Source organism: Camelus ferus, chromosome 9, assembly GCF_009834535.1.
Source record: "Camelus ferus isolate YT-003-E chromosome 9, BCGSAC_Cfer_1.0, whole genome shotgun sequence".
NCBI classification, from domain to species: Eukaryota; Metazoa; Chordata; class Mammalia; order Artiodactyla; family Camelidae; genus Camelus; species Camelus ferus.
Window position 1 is genome coordinate 9,839,220 of NC_045704.1, and position 26,778 is coordinate 9,865,997.

At 48.3% G+C, this 26,778-nt stretch overlaps 1 protein-coding gene and 1 long non-coding RNA gene across 3 annotated transcripts; one reads left to right on the plus strand and one right to left on the minus strand.

Annotated features, from left to right (window-relative positions):
* Nucleotides 1–935: 935 nt before the first annotated feature.
* LOC102515535 (leukocyte-associated immunoglobulin-like receptor 1) lies at nt 936–15,619 on the minus strand. Of its 2 annotated transcripts, none has more exons than XM_032487895.1 (10): nt 15,335–15,619; nt 8,936–9,023; nt 8,463–8,498; nt 6,458–6,754; nt 3,162–3,200; nt 2,753–2,866; nt 2,614–2,656; nt 2,495–2,532; nt 2,235–2,287; nt 936–1,689 (listed from the first exon to the last, which is right to left on the minus strand). In XM_032487895.1, the coding sequence occupies exons 2-10, from the start codon at nt 8,967–8,969 to the stop codon at nt 1,543–1,545; spliced, it is 801 nt and encodes a 266-aa protein (XP_032343786.1). In that variant the 5' UTR covers nt 8,970–9,023; nt 15,335–15,619; the 3' UTR covers nt 936–1,542. The 2 variants fall into 2 exon arrangements, with proteins under 2 accessions (XP_032343786.1, XP_032343787.1); XM_032487896.1 differs by lacking the exon at nt 15,335–15,619 and adding an exon at nt 9,976–9,996.
* Nucleotides 15,620–16,493: 874 nt separating this feature from the next.
* LOC116666035 lies at nt 16,494–23,849 on the plus strand. Its single transcript, XR_004322889.1, has 3 exons — nt 16,494–16,595; nt 16,692–16,953; nt 22,686–23,849. It is a non-coding gene; the product is annotated as an uncharacterized LOC116666035 (long non-coding RNA).
* The last annotated feature ends 2,929 nt before the right edge of the window (nt 23,850–26,778 follow it).

Here is a 26,778-nt window from a genome sequence, read left to right on the forward strand (position 1 = left end):
ACTCAGCGTGTAGCATTCAAGGCCAGAGGAATCCATGAACAGAAGTGGTGCTGAGGACCGACACCCCTCAGGTAGGCAGAATAACACCCCCAAAGATGTCCACGTCCTAGTCCCTGGAACCAGCTGGTGCGTCACCTTAGGTGGAGACAGGGTCTTTGCAGGCGTGACTGAGTTAAGGGCCTTACGAGGGGGAGAGGAGCCTGGCTATTCCCAGTGGACCCAGTGTCACCACAAGGGTCCTTATAAGATGGGGGCAGGAAGGTCAGAGAGACGGAAGGAGGGGTGACCACAGGCGTCCTAGTCGGAGGGAGGATCTGAAGACGCCACAGCGCTCCTTGAAGACAGGAAGGGGCCACGGACAAGGAGCGCACATGGCCCTCAGACGCCGCGCAAGGTAGTGAGATGGCTTCTCCCCTGGAGCCCCAGGAGGAATGCAGTCCTGCTGGCCCCTGATTTCAGCCCACTCTAATGGATTTCAGATCTCTGACATCCTGAGCTGTACAATAAGTTGTGTTGTTTGGCGCCACTAAGTGAGTGGTGGTTTGTTTCAGCAGCAATTGCAAAAACAGCTTCCAACCCCAAACCTGAAGGGCATTAGCCGGGGGTGGGGGGCTGAAGGTGAGATGGAGGTCAGTGTTTTACAGCTCATGGGTCCTCTTGTGTGGGGAGAATGCTGGCATCCAGTGGGCATGGACTGGAGTGGGAGTGGGAAGTGGGGGACTGTGCGTCCCTGAGTGGACCTAGGGCCCGAGGGACCCTCCCTGTGCAGTCGTGGCTTCATCGCTCCCTTGGTCCGTCCACACGTGTCCGTGTGTGTGGGTGTGTGCGTTGTGCATTCACGGGTGTGTGCATGGCGTGGCGTGAGGGGTGTGTGCAGATACGTGTCCCTCTCTCGGCCCTGAGACACACAGTCAGATCAGAAAACACTGATGCCATTGTAGTCCACCTCGGTCCCCTCACTAAGCCTGGAGCCACTGTGGAGGCAGAGACTGGGACCCAGTGCCAGTGCACCCCAGCTCCAGCTGCAGGGCTGAGGCAGCCGGGCCTGTGAGGACATTTATTGATGAACAGTGTGAAGCTTGATACAGAAAACGAGGTCTCAGCTACCAGCTGCACAAGGATAGCCCAGGTTCAAGGTCAACAGCTGAACTCTAGGAGGGTTTGCAGAGTCAGCGAAGAGGACAAAACGGATCTCTGGGGGCAGTGGAGGATTCGCAAGACATGTCTGGAATCAGCTGGGTGACTGTAGGACCATAGCTGGGTCCCTGGAAAAAGCCAAGCACCAAACCTTGGTCTCTGGAAACAAGTGCTACACATCCTCTCCAAGGATCTAGTTGATTGTAGGACGGACCACATGGCTAATGAATCTCCTAGATGTTGACTGGGGGGTTCTCAGGACTCCAGCTCTTGCCTCCAAGAGAACTAATTGGATGACCTTCCAGAAAGGGATGATTCCACAGGGAAACCCACCAAATGTCCATTTCAGGCTTTTGCAAGAGTGACTTCCTGTGTCTTTAGTGCAGAGGCCAAGTGGGCCTGGGGTCAGTGTCTAGCAATGGCTGCATACGTGCTGGACTCAGCTGTGGGCTCTGCGGACTGCAGGGACACAGCTCCGGCCGCCCTCTCTGTGAGGATTCGGTGGTCCAGCTGGGCATACGTCACCTCCTGGGGGCCTCCCGCAGCAGGGGTCTGAGGGAGAGAGATGCACGGTGAGTTTGGGTGGCTAGGTGAGGGAGGGGAAGACTGTGGTAGCCAGCCTCCAGGAGCCCCTCCACCAAGATCCCACCTCCAGGATCACCATTGTATAGTACCCTCCCACAGAGAAGGAAGGTTGTTCTGTGTGACCAATAGAATGTGACAGAGGGAGGGCAAGTCATGTCCACAGTGAGGCCACAGAAGACATTGTGGCTTCTGCCCTTCCCTCTCTGGAGTCCCTCCGTCTGGGAGAGGTTGGCTGCCATGGAGAAGCCCCTGTGGTGAGGAACTGGGGCTCCTGCCCATAGCCAGGGGACTGAGCCATCTTTGAAGTGGACCTTCCAGCCCCAGTCAAGCCTTCGGATGAATGCATCCCTGGTTGGCATCTGGATGGTGACTTTATGACAGACCATGAGCTGGAGCCACTCACCTAATCCACTTCCAAATTCCTGGCCCAAGAAACTGAGATAATTTTGTTAAGCTGCTAAATTTCAGGTACTTTGGGACACAGCGGCAGAGTGACTAATACAAGGACTTACCGAAGCACCCATCTCTCCGTCCTTCTCAGGAAGTCTATCAACAGTGGCCAGATCTGGAGGGAAGAGGACAAGGGGTCAGGTCTCTGGGGCGGACCTCAGAAGGCAAATTTGCCTGAAACCTCATCGCTTCATATTTTGTCCTGCCCCCTGTCATGGAACATCCTAGAATGTTCCCAAATGTTCTCACACACACATTGCTTCCTGGATGACACTGAGCCCCGCTTCCTCCTCCCAGCCCTGTCCCCCATACTTGTCTTTACCTGGTGTCCCGTCTAGGATGTCAGCAGTGGGGCTGAGCCTGAGGAGAGAGAACAAGTGAGCCTGGGGGCTGCCTAGAGGCAGAGGACTGGGGGCCTGAGGGTTGTTCCCAGGGCCTCACCTCTCCTGGGGCCTCGGCTCCTCGCCTTTGCTGCTGGGGGCCCCTGAGGACAGTTGGGGTGTGAATTAAGAAGAGAAGGCTTCTTCCCTGCACCCCAAATGGACTGCCAAGGACGCCCCACCCTGTCCCTGAGACCTACCCCGTTTTCTCTGATGCTGACGGTGGAGGAGGAGGAGGACCAGGAGGAGGAGGAGGAGGAGGAGAAAGGCCACAGAGACCCCAGTGAGGATATAAACATGCTCTGCCAACAGGCCTGGGGGAGCAGAGGAGATGGAAGCGGATTATCGGCAGCACGCCATTTATTGAGCACCTGCCGCACACCACCCGCATGCTTGTCATGTATACACATGTAAATCTATCTCACGCAAAATAGTCCTGTGACATGGGAATTACTATCCCCCCTTTACAAAACCGGGGTCTGAGTGCTGAAGGCCTCTGTCCCCAGGGCACTGGCAGAGCTGGAACAGGACCAATACCAAAGCCCATTCTTTCCTCCTTCCCCCAAAGAGCACACACCAGGTTCGCGTTTCTCCGACCCCATCACTCACCGCTATTGCTACCGTCCTGCGAGCGCGTCTGTGTGTCTCCTAGGAACGAGGGGCCAGGAGGACACGGTCAGAGGCCTGAGCTGGACAGGGAAGGCTCTGAGAGCTCCCCACCCCACACAAGGGGTCTCGCTTGCTCCCCGACCGCAACCTCCTCCCTCTAGAACAGCCCCTCTGGAACTTCCTGGGAGGATGGAACGCTCTACACCAGCGCTGTCCGGTACGGTAACCGCGCGTGACTATTTCCGCTGAAATCTAAGTTAAACTAAAACTCAGGCCGCCAGCTGCACTTAGCAACACGGCACGGCGTAGCTGGGCGGCTGCACCAGGCCAACGGCACCCCGCTGCTGACGCCGACCCGCAGCGTCCCCTTCCCGAGGCGGCGCGTGGACGGCGCTGCTCTCCAGCCTGCCTCCCCCCTTGCGGAGGCGCACACCCAGCAGGACTGGGGAGCAGGAGCCTCGGCCCACTCGCCGCCTTCCGGGTTCCCGCGCCAAGCGCGAGGGCCCGCATGTCTGACTTTTCCCTGTCTTCCGCCGCGATCCCCGATGCGGTAGAACCGCTCCTCTGGGAGCGAGGAGCCCTAGAGCTGCCCGCGCCCAGCAGTGAGCGGGCGACTCCGGCGAGTTCCAGCCGCGGTCTGCACTCTGCGCGTGCGCCGGGGGCCCAGCGTCGACTCTACCGTACACCTCCTAAGCGCGGGGCACAACACCGCTCGTGTGACAGGTGGTCCACCTGGGGTCCCGCGGGCTCGTCGCCCCCCAGGGTCGGATCCCCCGTGTCCTCTCTTCTGGACAGTGCCCCCTGCCTCCCGCTGCTCCACAGGCTAGTCCTCAGTATCCTTTAAGAAAGGCAAAAAACACCTCTCGGGGCATCCTTCCCTCAACACCCTGTCCTTGGTCCACGGTCCACGGTCCACGGTCCAGGACCCCACCCGCTGCTTTAACGCCATTGCTGCCTTGCTCCCTTTATATTTACTGCAATTTAAAATAATATCTATGTTATAGACATACAAATAATACATAGCAATATATTTACATTAATACTACATTTATATAAATATTTAATATATAACAAATATAAATATATTTTAAATTATGTGTTTTAATCTACATATGTATAATTTAATTTCTATAAATAACTTTAACTTTACAGAATTTAAAATTATTTATATATGTAAGCTATACACATCAGTTATAACATGAATTATACATATTTAATATGTATTTATATTAATATTTACATATAAAAATCATACATAATACATGATAATCTATAAGCACATAATATATAACACTATGCATTATTCATATGTAACAATATATTAGTGTATATGATTATATTAATTGTATTACTTATGTATTTAATACATAGTGTATATGTATTCTAATATACTTAAATGATAGGTCTGAAATTTTACAATGTAAATTATATGCTAATAGTTACATATGCCCATATATGTAAATTATATGCATTTCTGTTGCTCATTCTAATTAAGTATCCCCACTAAAGTTTGGGAGGCCAGGGACCCTTCTTCTCATTCACCGTGTGCATCAAACCTGCAGCAGGAGGGTGTGAGAAGAAATACTTCCTCGGCATTGATAAAATCAGCACTTCTCCAGGTGTCCCATTTGGCCGTGCTGATTTAAGCACGTGGCCTGTGTGAGTGAAGCCCTGTGTCCCCAAAGCAGCGCAGCGGGGTGGGTGCGTTACTGCCCGTTTTGCACACGGAGAACTAGAATATGGAGGGTTTGGTGATTGCCCTGCAAGCACAGAGCTGGGAGGGCGAGACTGGAGTCCAACCCCTGATCCAGGCAGTCTGCGTGAGGGGTTTCTGCTCTGAACTCAAGTCTTCACCGTGTGAGAGAGGAGGATGGGTGGGAGGGAGATGGAGGGGGGACCTGACCTAGCCTTATTCCCCACAGTGGGTGGAGGACCCTCCCAGAGGGGGGTCTCTCTTCTTCTAGGCTATTCAGGCATAACCATCAAGAGATGAGCCCCCAGTCCCCGTCCCTCTCTCAGTGCAAAGCGGAGCCAGCAGTGGACTCTGTCCACAAGGGGGCGGCCCAGAGCTGCGGCCAAACCCGAGGTCTGGAGTCTGGCCGCCCTGAGCTGGTTCCTCCCCTTCAGAGCCTTATGCCTTTGGACAGGAAACTTTAACGTCGTTTCTGCTCCTTAAAAGGAGTGTTGGCTCTTGGGAGGTCTGGGAGGTAACTCCACGTTGGCCTGTTGTGGCATTACTGCCATCAGGTGCCTGGTGTAGGGTTTTCTCCATCGCACCAGTGTTGTTATCAGCATCCTTATGAATATGAGAGACACCCCAGTGCCCTGCGCATGCCGGCCCTTTGCTGTGGATTTACCAGTCCCTGAGCCAAGTGCAGGGCAGAGGGCTGGGCCCTGGTCCTCAGCACAGACACACACCCCCCACCCTGAATTCCCTCTAGGCTGAGGTCTGCTGTTCACCAACTGAGGGGTCGGCCTGAGTGCAGGGCTCACCTCCAAGGGGTCCTGCAGTCAGGGGCAGGACGAGGATTGGCGCTGTATGGGGGCTGCCGAGGGTCTGTCCCACTCCACGTGGCCCCCTCCACCCTGAGCGTCCATCCTCAGGCCACATCTGGCCATCACTCAATCCCAACAGCACCCTGAGACTCCTGAGAAAATGGGTTAGGGGACCAAACAAGGGAGAGCCGCCTGCTCCATTCTGCTGGGGCCACACCCTCTGCACCTCCCACTGCTTTACCACCCTGGAATCAGCATGGAACAGCTCCCCTGAGAGCCTGTAAGGGTGTGGAGGGGGTCATGTCCCCTTTGGACCCTGAACAGCCAGAGGGCTGACCAGACACAGGAACAGGGATGACCTCATCCCAGATATTCCCACAAAGTACTGTCCAGCCCTGCTTGGGGCCCCCTCGACTGTGTGACCTGCCAATGAGCATGGACAACACCACATTGCTTGGGGCCCCACAGATTCTGCCCCAGTGGAAAAGACAATTTAACACATCCTGAGGGACAAGACACGGGTTCCTTGAGGGGGCTCTGTCCCACCACATCTCTGGAGGCCCACTCCCCACCAGCCCAGCAGGGCCAGCTCTGTGCCCACCCTGGTGCTGGGGCTGTGTCCAGCTGAGACCAGGGTCCAGGGACCTGAGCCAGGTGTGAAGGCAGAGGGATGTGTGTGCAGAGGGGAGAGGGAAGCAGAGGGTCAGCAGGAGGGCAGGGCAGCCTGCAGACAGAGGACATAGCTGGGGACAGGGTCCAGGGACCTGGGGCAAACCTGAGGGCAGCAGAGAGGACCTCACCTGTCACCACCAGCTCCAGGGACTCACTGGGCTCAGACCAGACATGCTCTTTTATGTAGCGGCAGCGATAGTGCGTGGCAGTGCCTTCACTCACAGCCGGGATGAGGAATCTGGCCTCTGTCTGGTGGGGACCAAGTGGAGAGCTGGCACGCGTATCCTTGAAGTCATTTGTATCCTCCTCATTCTCCAAGCGAAATGTCTTAAACCCAGCAGGGCCCCGGCACACGATGGTCACAGGCCGGCCCCTGGGGATCACAGAGTCTGGCTCAGCTGAGATGGAGGGTCTGGGCAGCGTCCCTAGGAGGGCCGAGATGTGGAAATGATCACATCACACAATTCACCTGTTTTACTGGCTCAGGTCACCTTATTTTTTTTTAAGGAACCTTGCAAAGCTGTGCAACCACCATCACCACAACCCAATTCTATAACATTTCCATCATCCTCCACAAAAGACCCCCCCCCATGCCCATTCTATGAGCACATGAATTCCCATCACTGCAGAGTTACTTCCCTCACTTGACTTAAGGACCAAGACTTGGTCACATCTTGCTCAGGGTGACATGGGAGGGGTGAGAGCAGGCTGGGTCCCAGGCATGTCTGCCCAGGGGGGTGGCTCCCTCCCAGCCCACGGCCACTCTAGGGGGACAGCGAGGGCCGGGAGGGCCGCACAGGACAGGAATGACAGGGTTGCTCCTGGGACAAGGAAGCAGGAGGCCGGGTGGCAGGAATGACCCGGGCTGGGTCTGGAGGGCAGCTGCCAGTCCTGGGGTGGGGGGCACCGTGAGGGGTGTGGGGCTCAGGCTGCAAAGCCGCAGCTGAAGTGCGGGCAGGGGGTGAGGAGGAGCGGAGCACAGACCCCAGCAGCTGAGGAGCCCCGTCTCCAGAGCGAGTCCTCAGGGCAGCCAGCAGCCATCCCTGGGTTCTCTCTGTATTTTCTACCCTCGTCTCAGCTTGTTTCCGTTTCCTGTGACTGAGGCTCTGGAAATGCCATCTGTCTCAACCAGGCCAGAGGCGGGGGGGGGGGGGGGGAGAGGGTCTGAAGCCCTGAAACAGGAACTTGGCCTCGCAGTCAGCAAAACCCCCGGTAGGGGCAGGGGGCTGGAGAGCCGCCCATTCGCCCACTCTCTCCTTCATTCACTCGTTGTCTCCTTCAGCCACGTCTCAGTTCCCGTCCATCCACGTGCAGGTGCCTCCCTGCGCCGCTGGCTTCAGATACGAGAAACACCCCCGGGTCCCTGCCGTCCTGGGGCTGAAAGTGTGCGAGTCCACGGGTACAAGCGTGCGACGTGCCCTCGGGCGAGCGTGGGCATCGCGGGGCCGGCGGGAGGCAGGGCTGCCCGCCTCTGGGACGTCAGAGGTCAGGTGCGGATCAGCCGAGCTGAGGGCTGGGGGGCAAGCGGGCACTCAGGGTGGAGAAGTCGGCCTGTGAGGAGGCCCGGAGCTGAGTGGGAAGACGGCATTTACAAAGTGAAAGAAAACCAAGATGTGAGAGAGGAGTGGGCCTGAGCTCGTGGGGACAGACAGACGCAGAGCAGAGGGAGCCCTGGGTCTCAGTCTGCCTGCAGATCAGCTGTGAGGGGCCTCTCAGGAAAATGAAAGTAAAAAGTATACATATGGTAAAATGTAAGCAAAACTTTAAAACGGTCATTTAACACCGCATCCCCGGGGCTGTGTTGTGTCCGGGAGGATGGAGAAGACGGGGTCAAGGACGAGTCTCAGGTTCTGCCCTGGTGAGGTCGTGTCCTTGGCCCAGGGGCTGCCGAGGGGGTTCCGGGCTTGTGTGGGGAGAGCTCGTGGGCTCAGCCTGGTCCTGAGGGACCGGAACTGTCTCCGTGGGACCATCGGGGGCAGAGGTGGAGAATGGGGGAGGGGCCTGGGGGAGGGTTATGTGCAATTCAGGCTCTAGGTCAGGGTCCCCAGCCCCCTCCCCAGGATCAGCACACACTCCCGTCTACCATCTGGATCTGTCCTGGGTGTGGGGGGGGGGGTCGGGGAGAAGACTCACCCTCCTGTGCGCAGATCGTCTGGCCCAGACAGAGCACTGGAAGGGAAGGTCCAGTGAGATAAATACCCTCCACCCGGGTTCCTCCCGGGGCTGCAGTCACAGAGGGCTTGGGGAGGAAACGGGGGCCACCTTCCCATAACTTCCAGCCCCCCTTCCTCACATTACACCTGAGTACAAGCCTTCTCCTCGCTCTGAGACAGCCTCAATGTAACCCTCCAAGCCCCGCTTTCAAGCAGGCATCTTCTCCCCCCCAGCCCCTCGCAGTCTGAAAACTCAACCCCACATCCAGGTACCCGTTTCTAGGACTGAACCTTCCATGGTCAGACTTCCGTCTTGGCCAGAGCTGAGGGGATAGACCTGGGGGTTCCACCTGCTCCCCGAGGGTCCCAGCGTCTCCTGGGCTGGAGTCAGCACTGAGCTGGGAGGCAGACCCCTTTCTCCCCGGAATCCTGCCCCTCCGCTCCAGGACTCACCGAGGCCCAGGAGGCCGGTGGGATGGAGGCACATGGCTCAGCCCCTGCAGCCGGCGCCGTCCTGGCGTTTGTGGAGGAAGGACAGAGCCTGCAGATGACACAAGAGAAGAGGGTGTGCTGGCCGGGGGCCCTTCGTGGGGTTTCCAGATCAGCTGCCTCACACAAAGGGGAAGAGCTCCCTCTCCCCTCCTTTCCACACTTCCCGCTGATGAGACAGGGGGGAGACTTGGCTTCCAAATCAGGAGCTTGAACTCATCTCCTGACGCACCGCCTGACGGGGAGCTTCATTCTCAACGGGACAAGCAGAACGTGGGTTTGTGTGGCAAACTGACTTGACTGTCAGTCTCAGCTCCACACAACAACCGTCCGTTCCTGGGCAAAGCATTGCACCACTTAATGCCAATGTTTCTTCATATTTAAAATGGGAAGCCCAACAAAGACTTAAACATAAGACAAGACACTATAAACTTCATAGAAGAAAACACAGTCATAACATTCTCTGATATAAATCGCAGAAATATCCTTACAGCAGTCTAAAGGCAAAGAAATAAAAGCAAAATAAACAAATGGACCTAATTAAACTTAAAGGCTTTTGCACAGCAAAGGAAACTATAAACAATACAAAAAGACAACCTAGGGAATGGGAGAAAATATTTGCAAAGGATGTGACTGACAAGGGTCTAGTTTCCAGAATATACAAACAGCTTATACAACTCAATAACAAAAAAAAATAAGCAACCCAATCAAAAAATGGGCAGAAAATCTAACCAAACATTTCTCCAGTGAAGACATATTAATGGCTAATAGGCACATGGAAAAAATGCTCAATATCGCTAATTATCAGAGAAATGCAATTAATACGATAATGAAGTATCACCTGACACCAGTCAGGATGGCCATAATTAAAAACTCCACAAATGATAAATGCTGGAGAGGGTGTGGAGAAAAGGGAACCCTCCTATACTGTTGAGAATGTAGTTTGGTGCAGCCATTGTGGAAAACAGTGTGGAGATACTTTAAAAAACTAAAAATAAACTTACCATATGACCCAGCAATCCCACTCCTGGGCATATATCCATAGGGAACTCTAATCTGAAAAGATACGTGCACCCCAATGTTCAGAGCAGCACTATGTACAATAGCCCAGACGTGGAAGCAACCTAAATGTCCATCGACAGATGACTGGGTAAAGAAGATGTGATACATATTATATATATTATGGTGATATATATATATATATATTATATATGATATATAATTATATATTGTATATTGTATATATATATATATAATGGTGATATATTATATATATTTTATATATTACAATGTGATATATATTTTATATATATATATAATGTCCATTATATATATACAATGGAATACTACTCAGCCATAAAAAAAGAATAAAATAATGCCATTTGCAGCAACATGGATGGACCTGGAGATCATCATACTAAGTGAAGTAAGCCAGAAAGAGAAAGGCAAATACTGTATGATATCACTTATATGTGGAATATTAAAAAAATGAGACAAATGAACTTATTTACAAAACAGAAACACAGACATAGAAAACAAACCTGTGGTTACCAGGGGGGAGGCGGGGAGGGATAAATCAGGAGTTCAGGTTTTGCAGATATAACTATCATATATAAAATACACAGCAAGTTTCTTCTGTAGAGCACAGGGAATATATTCAATACCTTATAATAACCTATAATGAAAAAAATATGAAAAGGAATATATATATAACTTAATCACTATGCTGTATGCCAGAAATTAATACAACATTATAAGCCAATTATACTTCAATTAAAAAAATAAAAATAGCGGGGAGGGTATAGCTCAAGTGGTAGGCTGCATGCTTAGCTTGCATGAGGTCCTAGGTTCAATCCCCAGTACCTTCTCTAAGAATAAATAAATAAACCTAATTACATTACCTCCCCCCACAAACAAACAAATAAAGCAAAATAAAATGGGAAGCCCAAAATCCTCCCCCAAGTATTTAATAGTGTGATATGTGTTAAATTCGCAGCAAGGTATTGAGTACATTCAAATTATCCTACTAACATGGGTTGTCTTCCCATCTTCCCCCAATGGCACTGGAACCAGGGAACGGCAGGCTGGTCTAGCAGCATACGCAAAATCCTAAAGGGATTGAACGACCAGGAGATAGACCCTGGGAGCTGCCCCCCAGGGGGCACCCAGCTGGCCGCTAAAATAAAGAGCAGGACTGGTGGTGGGGGAGGCATTTGTGCACACGGAGCCCAGTAGAACAGGAGCCCCATCGTGGAACCTCACGTCCACTGCCCCTGAGGACAGGGGAGAGCTGCTCCTCCCAGGGGTAGCCGTGGCGGATGTTGACGGTGGTCTACACAGCAGCAATTGCTCATGTTTTCCTTACTAATAGAAACCTAGTTCTGTTTGAGTGGCTATGTTCCAACCCTGGGGCTGGGGGCTGGGGGGAGTGGGAAGGATGAATTTGGGTTAAGGCAATCCAGTAATCCCATTTGCAGTGATTGGTCCAGAGTGGAACACATGCCCATGTCTGGCCAATGACACTTAAAGCAGAATATATCAGGATTTCTAGGAATCGTATTTCTCTATTAATAACAAAGGATCTCATAAGACTTTTGTCTCCTTTACTTCTGTCCATGGGCAGCTGTATCATGATGATGTGATATCGGGAGCTGCAACAGCCATCTTGCCACCATGAGGCAACAAGCTTGAACACAGCAGTGGAAATACCAAATTGAGGTGTAAGAATACAATATCCAGGGTTCTTAGGAGGTCCCCAAATTGCTGAACCCACCCTGGGACTGCCTATCCCTGGAGTTCTTAATAATAACAATAAATATGCTAGATTTTCTGTGAAAATGTCAGACTAAGTCTATAACCCACATCAATCTTAATACTTATTTTTAAAAATGAAACTGCTTAACACAATATTTTAAATGTCTCCTCAAAAGCGTCCAAGAAATGAATGCCAATTAAAGACTTCATAGTAAAAACTTAAAGGAAGATGAGATTCCCCAGAGTCAAGTTGAACGCTGAACATGGCTCTCATCTTGACGGTGATGGAATGAAGTTTTATTTTCATGGCCTTGCAAATTGTAGAGGCTGAAGGATAAAGTCCAGGGATCAGCCAAGTTAACTAACACCAGCCAGCCCTACGTATCTGTGTCTTTCTGCTCGCTCGCTGTCCCCAGCCCCCACCTTGGGTGTCTCCTTCTGTTTTCTCTGCTTTTCTGTGTCTAGTGGCTCCGTGTCCCCCTTCCTCACAGCACTGCTCCATGGTCCTTTATGGTCAGATCCACCCCCCAACCTGTGGCTCATGCAAGGGGCTGACCCCTAAGGCTGCCTTTCCCATTTGCCCTTGTAACCTGGCCAGGCTGTTCCCAACCTCCCCACACACTGATTCTCTCCAGATAACTGTGTCTCCCCCATGACCCCAGTCTTTGCCGGATGTGATTCCAGCTTCTGTCGGGTGACCTCCAACGCGTGGCTCCAGCTTCCCACTCTTGGGATTCTCAGCGTTGCGTCATTGCCCCGTTCTGCTTCACAGCCCTTCACTTGGGTGACGGCTTCTCTCTCTCTCTCTCTCTCCCTCCCTCTCATCTTCACTGGTGGCTTTTACCGGCTTTATTCAGAGATAATTTGCATACAACTAAGTGTATGCATTAAATGTCTGCAATTCAGTGAGTTCTGACAGTTGTGAAACCACCATCATAGTCAAGATTTCCACCACCACCAAGACTCCATGTTCCCTCTGTGAGAGTAAGTAACCTCATTAAGACGGAGCTGGGGAGCCTGCAGGGGAAGTTCTCGGGCAGGTAGCGCGCGTTACAGCCTGCGCTAGCATCCGGGAGAAGGAAGATGCGAGCTACTTTGACAAGGAAGGACATTAATCACGTATAAATTTCATTTCCTGCCTTTAGAAAAAGAAGGAAGATTTCCTCCCTGCCTCCGCAATGACGCTCTAACCACAGCCTGCAGCTAATAAGAAAATACCAAACCTCCTTTGTTCTTTAGTGAACTTCTGTTCACAACAGCCCCTCCCCATTATCTCCTAAAACCTGATAAAGCCTGACCTTCCCTTTGTCTGTCCAGACTTGACCGCGGTCCGCCATAGCTGGCCTGCCCCAAACTGCAATTCTCTGCGATTCCCGCAGGAACTCATTTTGCTGCTAAAGTAACTGGCTATTATTATTTTTAAGGCCAACACTCTTGGGTCCCAGGCAATCGCTGCCAACCAGAGAATGTCACTCCCCACCAGCTCTACAAGGACTGAGCCATGGCCGCTGCAGTCGCTGACCTTGAACACCCCCTGAGGGGAGTCCAGGGCGGAGGTCAGGAGTGAGGTGCTCTGGGCCCTGGGAAAGCTGGCAGCACAGACCTTCAGGTAGTTGGATATTTTCAGGAGAAAATTGCATGAACCCAAATTCTTGCATCTTCTTCTGCTTAAAATCATTAACTGAGCTACCTTACGCCTCGTGACTAGCGGCAACCGTCTATGGAGATGCATGCTTGGTCACAGGTACGCCGTCTCCAAAATCATGTGTGTGCTGACTTCCCCCAGCATCTCTCCAGAGCAGCTCCTCAAAGCTCTCTGAGAGGCCGTCTCCTGAGCTGCAGTTCTCAGTAAGTGCCCACGTAAAACTGAGACTCTTAGCTCTCCCACTGCGCGCTTTTATTTCATTTGATAGCGCTGAATTTTTTTTTTCTCTTTTTGGAAAGTATTTGTTTGCTAACTTATTTTTTTAAAAACAAAGTTACCTTGAAATAATTTTAGATGTGCAGAAAATTTGGAAAGACGCAGAAAGATGCCACGTGCCCTTCATCCAGTTTCCCCTAATGTTAAGATTTCACATAATCATGGTACATGTCAAAACCAAGCAATTGACATTGATCCGATCACTAACTAAAGTCCAGGCTTTATTTGGAATTAATCCATTTTTTTTTTTCACTCTTGTTCTTTTCCTGTGTCAGGATCCAGTTCAGAGTATCATTTGGAGTTAGTTCTCTTTCTTCTAAATACAGAGAAGAGTTTCTGTTTTCCTGGATGGATTCTAATTACTGGTCCCTTTGTACCTGAAGGGCACGTGCAGGGAGGATGTGGGGGCTGGGCTGACTAGAACAACTCGGTCCTACAGGTTCGTCCACATACTAGGTCCGGGCATCCCCCGGGTGGTTATTCTGGTTTCTTCCTTCAGGAAGGTGATGTGGGGCCTACTCTCCGGAAGGCCCCCAACCTTTGCGTTCTTCTGAGACAGTGGTCTCCCACTGGAGAACATTTGTGCCCGAGGCTCACCGCAGGATAATCATAGCGCATCCTCACACAAAACTTCCACTTGAAATGAGGCACAAGTATGGAATGATTCCCTTAATAGACGCAGGTAGATACACAACATTTGCAAATTAAATATGAACAGAACGTCAGATGCAAAGGCCAAATCCACGTAAATAAAATGACCTAAGATGCAACAGTGAAATGTTACAGATTTACTGAAGGAACAGAGTGGAGCAGTGGTTACCAGCAGCTGAGGTGGGAAGGAAAGAGACGCTTTTAAGGATACAAACTAGCAACTACTAAACAAGTCCCAGAGCGCTAATGCACAGTACAGTGAGTGTAGACAACGACACTGGGTTCTAAACACGGAGTCTGCTAAGAGACGAGATCTTCGTTGTTCCCACCATCGGAAAAAATGGTAATTAAGTGACCCAGCAGAGGTGAGGTGTTAGCTGTCACTACGTGGAGACTGCACTGCGGTGAATGTATGGAATCAATATGCTACACCTTAAACCTACACGACGCTACATGCTAATTATATCCCAGTTAAAAACAAAGGATGAGGGGGGAGGGTGCAGCTCAGTGGTAGAGTGTGTGCTTGGCATGCACGAGGTCCTGGGTTCAATCCCTAGGACCTCCATAAATAAATAAACCAAATAGCGTCCCCTCCCCGCAGGAAAAAAATGAGTTTGCATCAGAGTAGTCCAAATATTCCAAAAATAGCCTGTCATGGTCACTCTCTGCTGACCAGTCCCCCTCCTGGGGCTGTGATGGGTAGTGGCTCTCAGTGAACGGACTGCGGTTCTGGTCCTCAAAGACATCTGTTTGTTGCAGCCCTGTGTCTTTCCCTCATTACACGGATGGCCTGCTCAGATCTCAAAGACACACCCCGTTTCTGAGCGTCCCCAGCCTGGCTCATCCAGACAGGAGTCTCTGCTCTGGGGTGTACAGAACAGAATCTAAGCCTGCAGTGCCCTGGGGCCTGGGGCACCGTGGCTGTTTCCAGCAGACTCCTCTGCAAAGCCCCCCCTCAAGTTTTCTGAATGAGCCCACAGCTGGGAGAACCGCCGGTGTTCGGCCAAGGCAACAGCCTACGTGCAAGATGGACTCACCCACTTGCGTCCAGATCCTCTGGCCCTGATGGAACCCTGCAAGGAAGGATCCCTAACTCCCAGTCACCGTGTCCCGTGGACGTCAGCCTTGGCAGCTTGGCCCGGACTTGGACGGTGGACGAACCCGGCTTCACACGGGCCCCCGCCTCCAGCCCGGGGCTGTGGAAGTCCACGTCTTCAGCTCGGGATTTTTTCACCCCAAGCTTTTCCCCCCTCTCTTCCAGAATTTACCAAGGCACACAGGTGATGAACATGAGGGGTTCACAACGCTTCTGACGCACCTGAGGCAGGCGCCTCGCCAGTGTGAAAAGCGCACAGGATGTGGTATGCTAGGCGTGCCCACTGCAGTTAGCAGCCTGCGGTGGGCAATGGTGTGTAAAAACGGCCGGTTTTCTTTCTGCCCCGTAGGCCCCTGATCCTCCCCATGACGTGGCTGAGAAAAGAACTCGGCTTCCTGAAAAATTCTACAGAAGCCTCAAGGCTGTGTCGGGCAGCCCTCATCCCTCATCCGTCTCTGCCCCACGCCTCCTATCCAACCTGGTCATTGTTCGGTTTTACCAAGTGCTAAATGCATATCAGAGCTTCTAAAAGCTTGTCTCCTTTGCTCCTTTCCTTCACTGCAAGGTCTCACTATGATGATGATACACGATACTCCCTTAAGTACGTTTAAGTACTTCAGTTCTTGAAAAAAGAATATTTGAAACATACAAATTCAAATGATTATTCCAACTGGGATTTTGACTTGGTACCACTAATAAAGTTACTCATTTTCCTCGGTGAAGGTAATAATAATAATAAGTTGCTGGCTGCATCTTGGAATTCCATATAATTAGCAATGCAAGCTACATACAAAAACTGTTTCTTGGGGTTTTATCTAAAACCCTCTTACTAGTTGGCCAAATAAAATTTCTCCCTCTCCGTCTGTCTCTCTCTCTCCCTGTCCCTCTGTCTCTGTCTCCCTTCCTCTCTGTGTGTCTCTTCGGCTCTCTCTGTCTGTCTGTCTCTCTCCCTCTCTCTCTCTCTCTGTCTCTCTCTCTTTCTCTGTCTCTCTCTCTTTCTATCTCTGTATCTCTCTGTCCCTCCCTCCCTCCCTCTTGTTTCCTCTTTCTAAACTTCATTTTCTTAAAGACAGCCCTGTAGCCCCAGGCCCTCAGATTAATACAGTTTCACCTTACTGAACTCTGTAGGCCGTGACGCGAGGAGCCAGCCAGCTCAAGCCAGTTCCTGACGCCTGACTGTAAACAGCCCTTCCCAGTCGCAGGTTCAGTGATGTCACTTTGGGAACTTGAAATTAGCCACTCCGAGTACTTGCACCCTGGAAACTGACAGATGCTACAAATCAGGTATTTTCTTTCAGAGAGCTGACCGTTACACTTTCGTCATCACACTGCTGGGCGATTTCCAAAGGCCACTTTAAAGAGAATTAAACAGAACATGGAAAGAAAAACTGTGAAATCAAAAGCCTGCAGGAGAACTAGAAGACGGATAGAATCCTATGTCTGGTATCCGCCAGCCTGCTCCCTTCCTTCCCCACCTAACGTAGCCGACCTCTGGAATCGCGCCTTCAAAGTCCCCTCGCGTTTTCGTAAACACAGCGCTACCACACTCGTACATGTATGGTAGGTGTATGTGTCTGTTGTCATTTTCAACTTTGTAACTTTAACATATAGTTTTCAAAATGATTTTTGAAATCAGGAGTAGAGTGAGCATGTGCCCATGTTCTGACCTGTTCCTTAACGATGAAGTCATCCTTCAAACCTGCGATTTTACTCAAATGTCTACCCCTGTCCATTGTCCTTCCTGCCTTCCTGCGTGTCTCTGTTTCCATCAGGATGTTTTTTTTCCTTTTGCCCGAAACTTTTATTCTTTTGGCACCCCTCTGCTGGTGATGAATATACTTTTTTGTCGCCCGGAATGTCTTTATTCCACCTCCAATTTTGAAGAGTGTTTTCTGCTGTTCTAGAGTCCTAGGTTGGCAGGTTTTTTGGTTTTGGTTTTTTGGCACTTAAATGCGGCATTAATCATTTCTCTTGCAAAAACTGTAAATCTTCTTGCCGCTCATTTGAAATTAATGTGTCCTTTTTCTTTCAGTGCTTCTAAGATTTGTCTTTGGGTTTCAGCAGTTTTTCTCTGATGTGTCTCACTGTGTGTGTGTGTGTGTGTGTGTTGACTAACGTAAGAGTAAGATGAAAAGTGTGCGTGTCAAATGCACAGCCTGATGAATTGTCCCAAATTGAGCATTCGTATGTTTTCCAGTAACTTCTCTCTAAACACAGTGTCTGTGCTGACTTGTAATAATAGCATGGATTAAACTTGCTTATTTTGGTTCCTTACATCAACATGTGAACGTTCTCTGCAGTGTTTTGGGAGGGGTGCGTGTGTGGCTTTTTTTGCTCAAATGTGTGTAAGATGTGTCCATAGTAACGCAGGGAGCTGGAGAGCTTCCACTCCAGTTGCTCGAGGGTGTTCTGTTGTGTAAGTCACCACAGCGGGCATATCCAGCCTCGGGTTAGCAGGTGTTTGCTTGGCATCAGGAGACGCTAGCTAGTGCAGCTTTGAATAGCTTAACACACGTCTAGTACTGAGCACACACGTGCATTTCTGTCAGAGTGAACCTGGGAGTGTAACTGTTGTGTTCGGTGCCGTGCATTTATTCAACTTTAGGAGGTGCTTCAGAACATTTTTTCAGAGTGTATCGCTCAGTACTCAGTGCACATGAGCGTCCTGGTTATTCCGCGTCCTCACCACCTCTTCAAGTGTCTCACTTTTTTATTGTAGCCGTGCTGTTATGGGCGGTGGTGTCTTCTTGTGGTTTTAGTTTGCATTTCTCTGGTGACTGATGAAGCTGAGAATATTTTCATATGGTTTTTGGTCATTTGAATATTCATTTTATTTTTGTGAAATGTCTTCTTGAGTCATTTTCTCATTTCCTCATTTTTAAAAATTGGGTTCACTTTTTTTTCTTTTTTGCTAAACAATAGGAAGCTTTCTTTTTTTCTAATTATGCATGTGAGTCCTTCATCAGGTATGTTCACTGTGAATATCTGCTTTTAGTCTGGTTGAAGTTCACTCTCTTTTTTTTTTTTTCTTTTTAAATTAAATTTGAAGTTCGCTCTCTTATTGATGTATTTTTGAAGAATAGAATTTCTGAACTTTATTACAACCCAGTTTATCTAATTCTTATTTTATATTTCGTGCTAGTGCTGCTACAGAGTGTGGAGGCGTTTCCTGTGCATTCCTCCCAGAGCTACAGACGGACTTTTTAGGTTTATATCCTCAGTCCTCAGAAATAATAAGGGGGGAGTGTGTGTATGTGTGATGTGTGTCAAGGGTGCAGATATATTTTTCATGTGGAAATCTGCTTCATATAGCAAAATTTACTGGATTAGATTTCTTTTTTTTTTAAATTGAAGTGTAGTCAATTTATGATGTTGTGTCAATTTCTGGTGTCCAGCACAATGCTTCAGTCATATATGAACATGCATATATTCATTTTCATATTCTTTTTCATTATAGGTTACTGCAAGATATTGAATATAGTTCCCTGTGCTGTACAGTAGAAACTTGTTTATCTAATTTATATATAGTAATTAGTATCTGCAAATCTCCAAGCTCACCCATCCCCTTTCCCCCTGGTTAACATAAGTTTGTTTTCTATGTCTGTGAGTTTTTTTCTGTTTTGTAAACAAGTTCACTTGTGTCTTTTTTTTTTTTAATATTCCACATATAAGTGAATGATATTTTTCTTTCTCTTCCTGGCTTACTTCACTTAGAATGATGATCTCTGGATCCATCCATGCTGCTGCAAATGGCATTATTTTATTCTATTTTTTATGACCAAATAGTATTCCATTGTGTAAATATACCACAGCTTCTTCACCCAGCCACCTGTCGGTGGGCGTTTGTGTTGCGTCCACATCTTGGCTGTGCATAGAGCCGCACAGCTTATTGGAAAGACCATCCCTTCCCCGCGGGGCTGCTGGTGTTCTGGGTCATCCTGCAGGCTGCTGGCTGCATCTGTACCCAGCCTTCCCCTTCTGTTCCTCAAGTTCAGTTTGTGTGTCTGTGTACCGAGAACACACAGACCCAGACACTCTAGCTTCATAGCAAAGCTTGACACCGAGCAGAGTGAGGCCTCCAGCTTTGTTCTGTTTCTCAAGATGTCGTTTGATACTTTCAGCCTCAGTATGTCTAGGGAGGAAAGTCTCCCTGGGCTTTTTACTGAAGTTGCATCAAGTCCACAGGCTCCTTTTGGGAGTAAATCAGTGCCTTTACAATAGTGAGTCTTTCTGCTCTCCATTTATCCAGAGCTTCAGAAGTTCTCTCAGTTTTGTAGCTCAGTCTGGTGGTCTTACCTGTCCTTCGTTAGATTTATTGCTTTTATTACATGTTTTCAGATTGTTGTGTATGTGATAGGTTTTTTTAAAAAAAATTTCATTTTCTATCCTTTTTTTTGGTGATCTGAAGAAACACAGTTGAGTTTTTAATTGCCCTTCTGTACAACAGCTTTGCAAAATTCATGTATTAATTTTGATAGCTTGCATACTCTATTGGGTTTTACGTGGACACAACAGTGTGTTCTGTGAGCAGCGGCAGTTTGTTTTACTTTATTTCCAGTGCTTTTGTTCCCTTCTCTCGCTCACCTGTGCTGCCTGGAGCGCTAGTGCAGTGCTGAATGCGAACAATGACAGCGAGAGCTCAGCCTTAAAACGATGCTCTTTGTGGGGCTGCTTGTATAGCCTTTGCCAGGTTAAGGCAGTGCACCATCCATCTCACCAAGGTTTGATTTTTTGTTCTGTTTTGTCTTGTTTACTGTGAATGGCCATTTAATTTTGTTAGATGTGTTCAGAATCTCTCATATGCTCTGCAAATAACCTGTTTTTCCTCCGTTATTGAGGCAAGCTATACTGATGCATTTTTAGTTTTTAAAATTTTTTAAAAATACAGAACGCTTTACGAATGTGCGTGTCACTTTTAAATATTAAGTCATCCGGCCTACATTGTATAAATCCCACTTGGCTATAAAATATTATTTTCATATAACTATACTATTTGCTCATTTTCATTAAGGATTTTTGAACACGATTGGTTTGTAATATTTTATCATGTAATGTCCTTAATTGGGTTTCGAGATCAAGGGTTTACTAGCCTTCTAAAATGGGATATAGAATACAGTATAGGTCTTCCCCCCAAAATTAAAAATAGAATTACCATGTGATCCAGCAATCCCACTCCTGAGCGTATATGTAAAGCACATGAAAACAGGCTCTCAAAGAGGTATCTGCACCCCATGTTTATTGCAGCATTATTCATAATAGCTAAGATGTGGAAACAACCTAAGAACAACCTAAGTGTCAATCAGCACATGAATGGATAAAGATGTGGTATATTTATACAAAGGTATATTATTCAGCCATGAGAGAAAAGAAATGGCAACTGTGTGATGGGATGGAGGTGGTCATGCTATAGCGGTAATCAATGTGAACTGTTACAGTGTTTCAAATCAACACTTTGTACGCCTTCTACTTATGCCATGTTTATATATCAATTATGTCTCAAAACAGAGAAATAAATAGACAAACACATGAGGTACAAAGTATATTCTCTCTTCTCCCTCACTGAAGTGATTTTTCTGAGATTGGCCTTAGTTTTTCCTTTAAAGTTTGGATAAATTCATGCTGGAACACTAAACGCTGTCTAATTTGTATTCATCTTGGGTTTCTCTGAGCTTCTGGAAGCAGTGGCTTGATGGCTGATCCCATTTGAGAAACAAAAATGGATCACACTGGATAATTAAAAATTGGATAAAATTAGGGGGAGAAGGTATAGCTCAGTGGTAGAGAGCATGCTTAGCATGCACAAGGTCCTGGGTTCGATCCCCAGTACCTCCATTAACAATAGTAATAATAATAAATAAAAATAATAAAAATATTTTTTAAATTGAATAAAATTTAAATGAGGTAAAATTGGATAACTTCTAAGTCATTGCCTCCTCAAATATTGCTTTTTCTTCATTCTCTCTTCTTCACTCCTGGGCCCCCAATTAATCATCTGAAGGAACTTTTTCCTGCTATTCCACAAGCCTCATGCTTTCTCCCTTGGATTTCCACTTTCCTCTTCTGGGCACTTCCATTTGGATATATTTACCTAACTTCCAGTTTATTGTTTTTGTCTTCTGCACTGTTCCAGCCCCCATGACCATGAAGTCAGGGTCCAAAACTCATTAGGATCCAGTGACATGAGAGGTCATTCTCAGAAAAACCACTGTGACAGGTGCCTTCTTCAGTGTTGAAGTCACAAAATTTAAGGGAATTCAGTCTATCCACGATCTGCTAAGCAAGACATGGGGTGTCAGTTCATCCCTCTTGGGACAGACAGAAAAGGTCACACCAGGTTTCTGAATAATGCCTCTTGGTCACACGCTCTCCAGAGACTGTCTCGGAGTCTGCTTTAGGGGAAGTGTTCATTTCCCTTGGGGTCTCCTTTACAAAGATTGTGGGTGTTAAGGTGGCCAGTCAGCTCTCTAAACCAGCGCCGTCCAATAAAAATACAATATAAACCACAAATACTAGCCACATAGGCATTTTTAAGTGTCCAGCAGCCACACTACAGAAGCAGAAAGAAACTGGTGGACGTTAATTATAATCACATTTCATGTAACCCAATCTGTTTAAAAGTGTTATCTTCTCGATGTAAAAAAATGATCAACAAGCTGTCCATCGACAGATGACTGGATAGAGAAGCTGTGGTGTATTTATACAATGGAACACTACTCAGCCATAAAAAAAGAATAAAATAGTGCCATTTGCAGCAACATGGATGGACCCAGGGATCATCATTCTAAGTGAAGTAAGCCAGAAAGAGAAAGAAAAATACCATATGATATCACTCATTTGTGGAATAAAAAAAGAAAAAAGAAGACACCAATGAACTCATCTACAAAGCAGAAACAGCCTCACAGACATAGCAAACAATCTTACGGTTACCAGGGGAAGTGGGGTGGGAAGGGATAAATTTGGGAGTTCGAGATTTGCAAATATTAACTACCTTATATAAAAATAGATAAAAACCAAATTTCTTCTGTACAGCACAGGGAACTATATTCAATATCTTGTAATTACCTGTAATGAAAAAATATGAAAAAATAAAAAAATATGAAAATGAGTATATATATGTGTGTGTGTATGTGTGTGTGTGTGAGAGAGAGAGAGAGACTGGGACATGCTGTACACCAGAAATTGACACATTGTAACTGACTATAGTTAAATTTAAAGAATCTTTAGAAGAGAAAAAAATAAAATAAAAGATCCAGGAGATGACTCATACTCTTCTCTCGCCCTGTGTCTTCCAGACCCAAAGTATGTTTTACACCCGGAGCACATCCTGACTGAGGCGGGCTTTGGGTCAGGTGTTCGACAGCCACCTGCGGGCAGCAGGCGCCATGCCGGGCGGAGCAGCTCCAAACACACCCTCGGTACCTGGAAGTCAGCAGATGTCTCCTTGTCAGTACGTCTGTCTCTGTCTGTGGCTCGCTCTCTCCCCCGTCTCACTTAGTCTTGGTCCCTGACTGTTGGGCATCTTGCAAATTCTGTTCATTTCTCCTTTTTTCCTCTCTCTCTGTCTCTGTCGGTGTCCTTCTGTCCCCCTGAGTCTGGAGGGTCATTCTGTGTCACTATTGCCCCGAGAACCCCGTGTGCTTCTCCTATACCACCACTCAGGTGAAAAGCTTAAAACAGCCTGTCTGAGCCCGCAGAGGAGACTGGGGTTGGCTGGGCAGGTCACATGTGATCATAAGCCCCAGGGTGTCACAGGGAGCCCATCGTTCATAGCAGGATTCACCGTTCACCATCGATCGGTGGCGTCTGAAAGCCCTTGCAAGGGCAGATCCATAGCGCCTGGGGGAGAAATCAGTCCACAGATGCTTGTCACATTGGAGGCTCCCCAAGGAGGAGCGGGGCTGGGGCGCCTGGACAGGCACGCACGTCCCATCAGGGGCCAGCCTGTGCAGACACAGCCCGACTCGACGGTCGTGTACGGTGTGAAGTCCCAATGTTTAACGCCAAGTGTGTTTGAGTTTCCTTGTTGATTTTCTCAAACACACACACAAAAGGAAGTAACTCCTTTCCTTGAGCTTTGTTCTTCTCGCCCGCTAACCCCAGCAGTGACGAGGGGTGTTTTAGAGGAAAACAGATGTCCCAGCTGCTTCGCAAATCCTTGCTCTCTTGTCCTGGACACCATCCACAACTCAGCACCAAGTTCAGATGGGTAGCTTGGTTCCTTTCATAAATGGATTGTATTTCTCAGAGTACTTTCAGGCTCACAGCAAAACTGAGCAGAAGATACCAAGGTTTCCCATACGCCGCCTGCCCCCACGGGCGCACAGCCTCCCCCGCCACCAACACGCTGGCGCCTGGAAGGTGTGCTTGTTACAGCCGCTGACCTCACACTGACACACCGTCACCACCCAGAGCCCACAGTAACATGGGGCTCACTCCCGGTGTGGTACGTTCTGCGGGTTCGGACAAATGTGTCCTGACATGTATCCACCAATATAGTGTCATACAGAGTAGTTCCGCTGCCCTGATATTTCTCTCTGCTCCACTGGGCATCCTCCCTCCTTGCCAGCCCCTGGCAACCACTGATCCTTCTGGGTCCCCATAGTTTTTCCTTTTCCAGAATGTCCTATAGTTGGAACCATATGATACATAGCCTTTTCAAATTGGCTTCTTTCACTTGACAAAAGCATTTAAAGTTGCTCCCTGTCTTTTCATGGCTTGATAGCTCATTTCTTTTTAGTACTGAATAATAGTCCACTGTCTGGATGGGCCATCCCATTTGTTTATCCATTCACCTACTGAACAGCATCTCGGTTGCTTCTAAGTTTCGGCAGTTATGAAAAAAGCTGCTATAAACATCTGTGTGCAGGGTTATTTTTTTTATTGAAACATAGTCAGTTACAATGTGTCAGTTTCTGGTGTGCAGCATAATGTCCCAGTCATGCATATATATACGTATATTCATTTTTAGAATCTTCTTCATTAAAGGTTATTGCAAAATATTGAAATTAGTTTCTTGTGCTATGCAGAAGAAATTTGTTTTTTTATTTATTTTTATATATGCTGGTTAACATTTGCAAATCTCAAACTCCCAAATGTATCCCTTCCTATCCATTTTCCCTGGTAACCATAAGATTGTTTACTATGTCTGCAAGTCTGTTTCTCGTTTTGTAGATGAGTTTATTAGTGTCCTCTTTTTTCTTTCTTTTTTTTAAGATTCCACACATAAGTGAGAACATGCAGTATTTGTCTTTCTGGCTTACTTCACTTAGAATGACGATCTCTAGGTCCATCCATGTTGCTGCAAATGGCATTATTTTATTCTTTTTATGGCTGAATAGTATTCCATTGTATAAATATACCACAGCTTCTCTATCCAGTCATCTGTTGATGGACACTTAGGTTGCTTCCATCGTGTGCAGGTTTTTGTGTGGACATAACTTTTTAACGCATTTGGGTAACACCAGGGAGCACAATTGCTGGACTGTATGGTAAGTACATTTAGTTTCCTAAGAAACTGCCAAACGATCTTCCAAAGTGGCCATACCGTTTTGTGTTTCCCGCCAGCAGTGAAGGAGAGTTTCTGTAGCTCCACATCCTTGTCTGCACTTAATGTTGTCTGTGTCTTAGACTTTGGCTGCTCTGGATAGGTGTGTAGTAGAAACTTGGTTGTTAAAATGTTGCAAGAAATGCAGAGCATGGGCTAGAAGTCAGATGGAATGAGGTCTCTCTCTGATCCTCTCCGCAGTCTCAGAACCCCTGGACAAGTTCCCTATAAACTTTCATAAACGTGACCTTATGAATTCCTTTTCTTCAGAAGCCACTCGAAGGATATTTACTCATTACCTGTCATGTGCTTGGTGTTTGGGACACAGGAGTGAACAAAACAGATGTGGTCCCCGTGCTCAGCAGAGCTCCCATCTGAGGAGGGGACAGAATCAAACAGATAATTGTCCATTATTTAACTACCATTGTGATACAAGAGAGGGTAACGCTTGCCGCTGTAACCAGCCAACCCTGAAACACCAGTGTCTTAACACAAAGGGAGCTTGTTTCTCACTCACGTAAGTGACCATTGTGGGTCTTCCTGGGCAGAATTTGAATTTCCTCCTTAGGAACATCAGCCTCTTCCCATTTGTGGCTCCACCATACTCTTGGGCGATGCCCCTCTGCTTCCAACCAAAGGAAACAGAGAGGTACAAAGGCTGCGTCCACCTGTAGAAGTTGCTGGCCTGGAAGTGACACGTGTTATTTTGGCCCAGATTTCTTGGCTCTGCATACTCACTGTGGTCACAAGCAGACACAAGGGAGACTAGACAATAAAGGCCCTTGTGGGTGGCCGCCTCCCACGGAGACTGCTCCACTGTGAAAGGAGGAGCACACTCTCCCGGGAGCAGCCAGACCACTCCGCCCCACGTGGAAAGTAATTTGAAGAAGAAATGCGCAGGAGCATGGATAGCAAAAAAGCATGTCCTCACACCCCTCCAACGATGCACCACCTGGGCTGACTGATGCCTCAGCACTAGAGGGAGCCAGCCGAACTGGGGCTCCGAGAGACACTCAAGGGACCCCTTTCCCTCCAGAAACCAGCGTGAGTCCTGGGGAGCCTGAGGGAAGTTGTCGTGGATGACCAGGAGAGAGCAACTTGGCCGTGTGGCAGTAGGTGCTGGTTCCTCCTCTCCCCCTCCTTCTGTTCTTGACCCTGTGAAGGACTCCACATGGCCTTTCATTTCCCCCTTTCTCTGAGCGCAGGGAGGGGGCAGGACCTGAGAATGGGCAGCCTCCAGATATGTGTCCAACCCAAAATCACCAGCTGTGGCTTTGGCTGCCATAGTGACTGTGGCAAAGTCTTGAATTGTCAGCTGCCCTGAACAGGATGGGTGATTTCGACATTTTCCTGAACTGCAGTGAAATATTCATCCCAAAGCTCAAGATCGATGTCTCTATCCAGGTGGAAAAAAAAATGGCTCTGACTGTGAAAAGGGGACATGACCTTGACTGCAGACCTCAGGGAAGCCCCCCTCCCGATGATGCTAATTTAAGGAGGAGTGTGAGGACCCATGAACGTCAACATGGGAAGGCAGAGCGAGAGCTGGGGGGCATCTGGGCAGAGGACACAGCTTTTGTGAAAGCCTCGAGTCAGGACATAATTTTGCTGGTTCTGAGAAATTGACAAAATTCCAAAAGTATCAGAGATGGGGAAACATTGAGGAGATGCTCCAGTCGGGACTGAATGTGTAGGGCTTTGTAAAGTCCATGTAAAGATTTGGGATTTTATCTTTGGGATGATGGGAAAGGTTTTAAACATAAGCCCAGTATAATCAGACTTTTCGTCTAAAATAGACCCGTATGACCACTTCGTGGAGACAGAATCGGAGGAGGCAGTAA

Excerpts from the sequence above, each read along its gene's own strand:
- LOC102515535 (XM_032487895.1), bottom strand. The coding sequence starts at position 8,969 with ATGTGCCTCCATCCCACCGGCCTCCTGGGCCTCG. Across the intron at positions 6,755-8,462 it reads GACGATCTGCGCACAGGAGG|GGACGCTGCCCAGACCCTCC; the intron begins GTGAGTCTTCTC and ends CGGCCCTCCTAG. Across the intron at positions 2,533-2,613 it reads GAGCCGAGGCCCCAGGAGAG|GCTCAGCCCCACTGCTGACA; the intron begins GTGAGGCCCTGG and ends CTCTCTCCTCAG.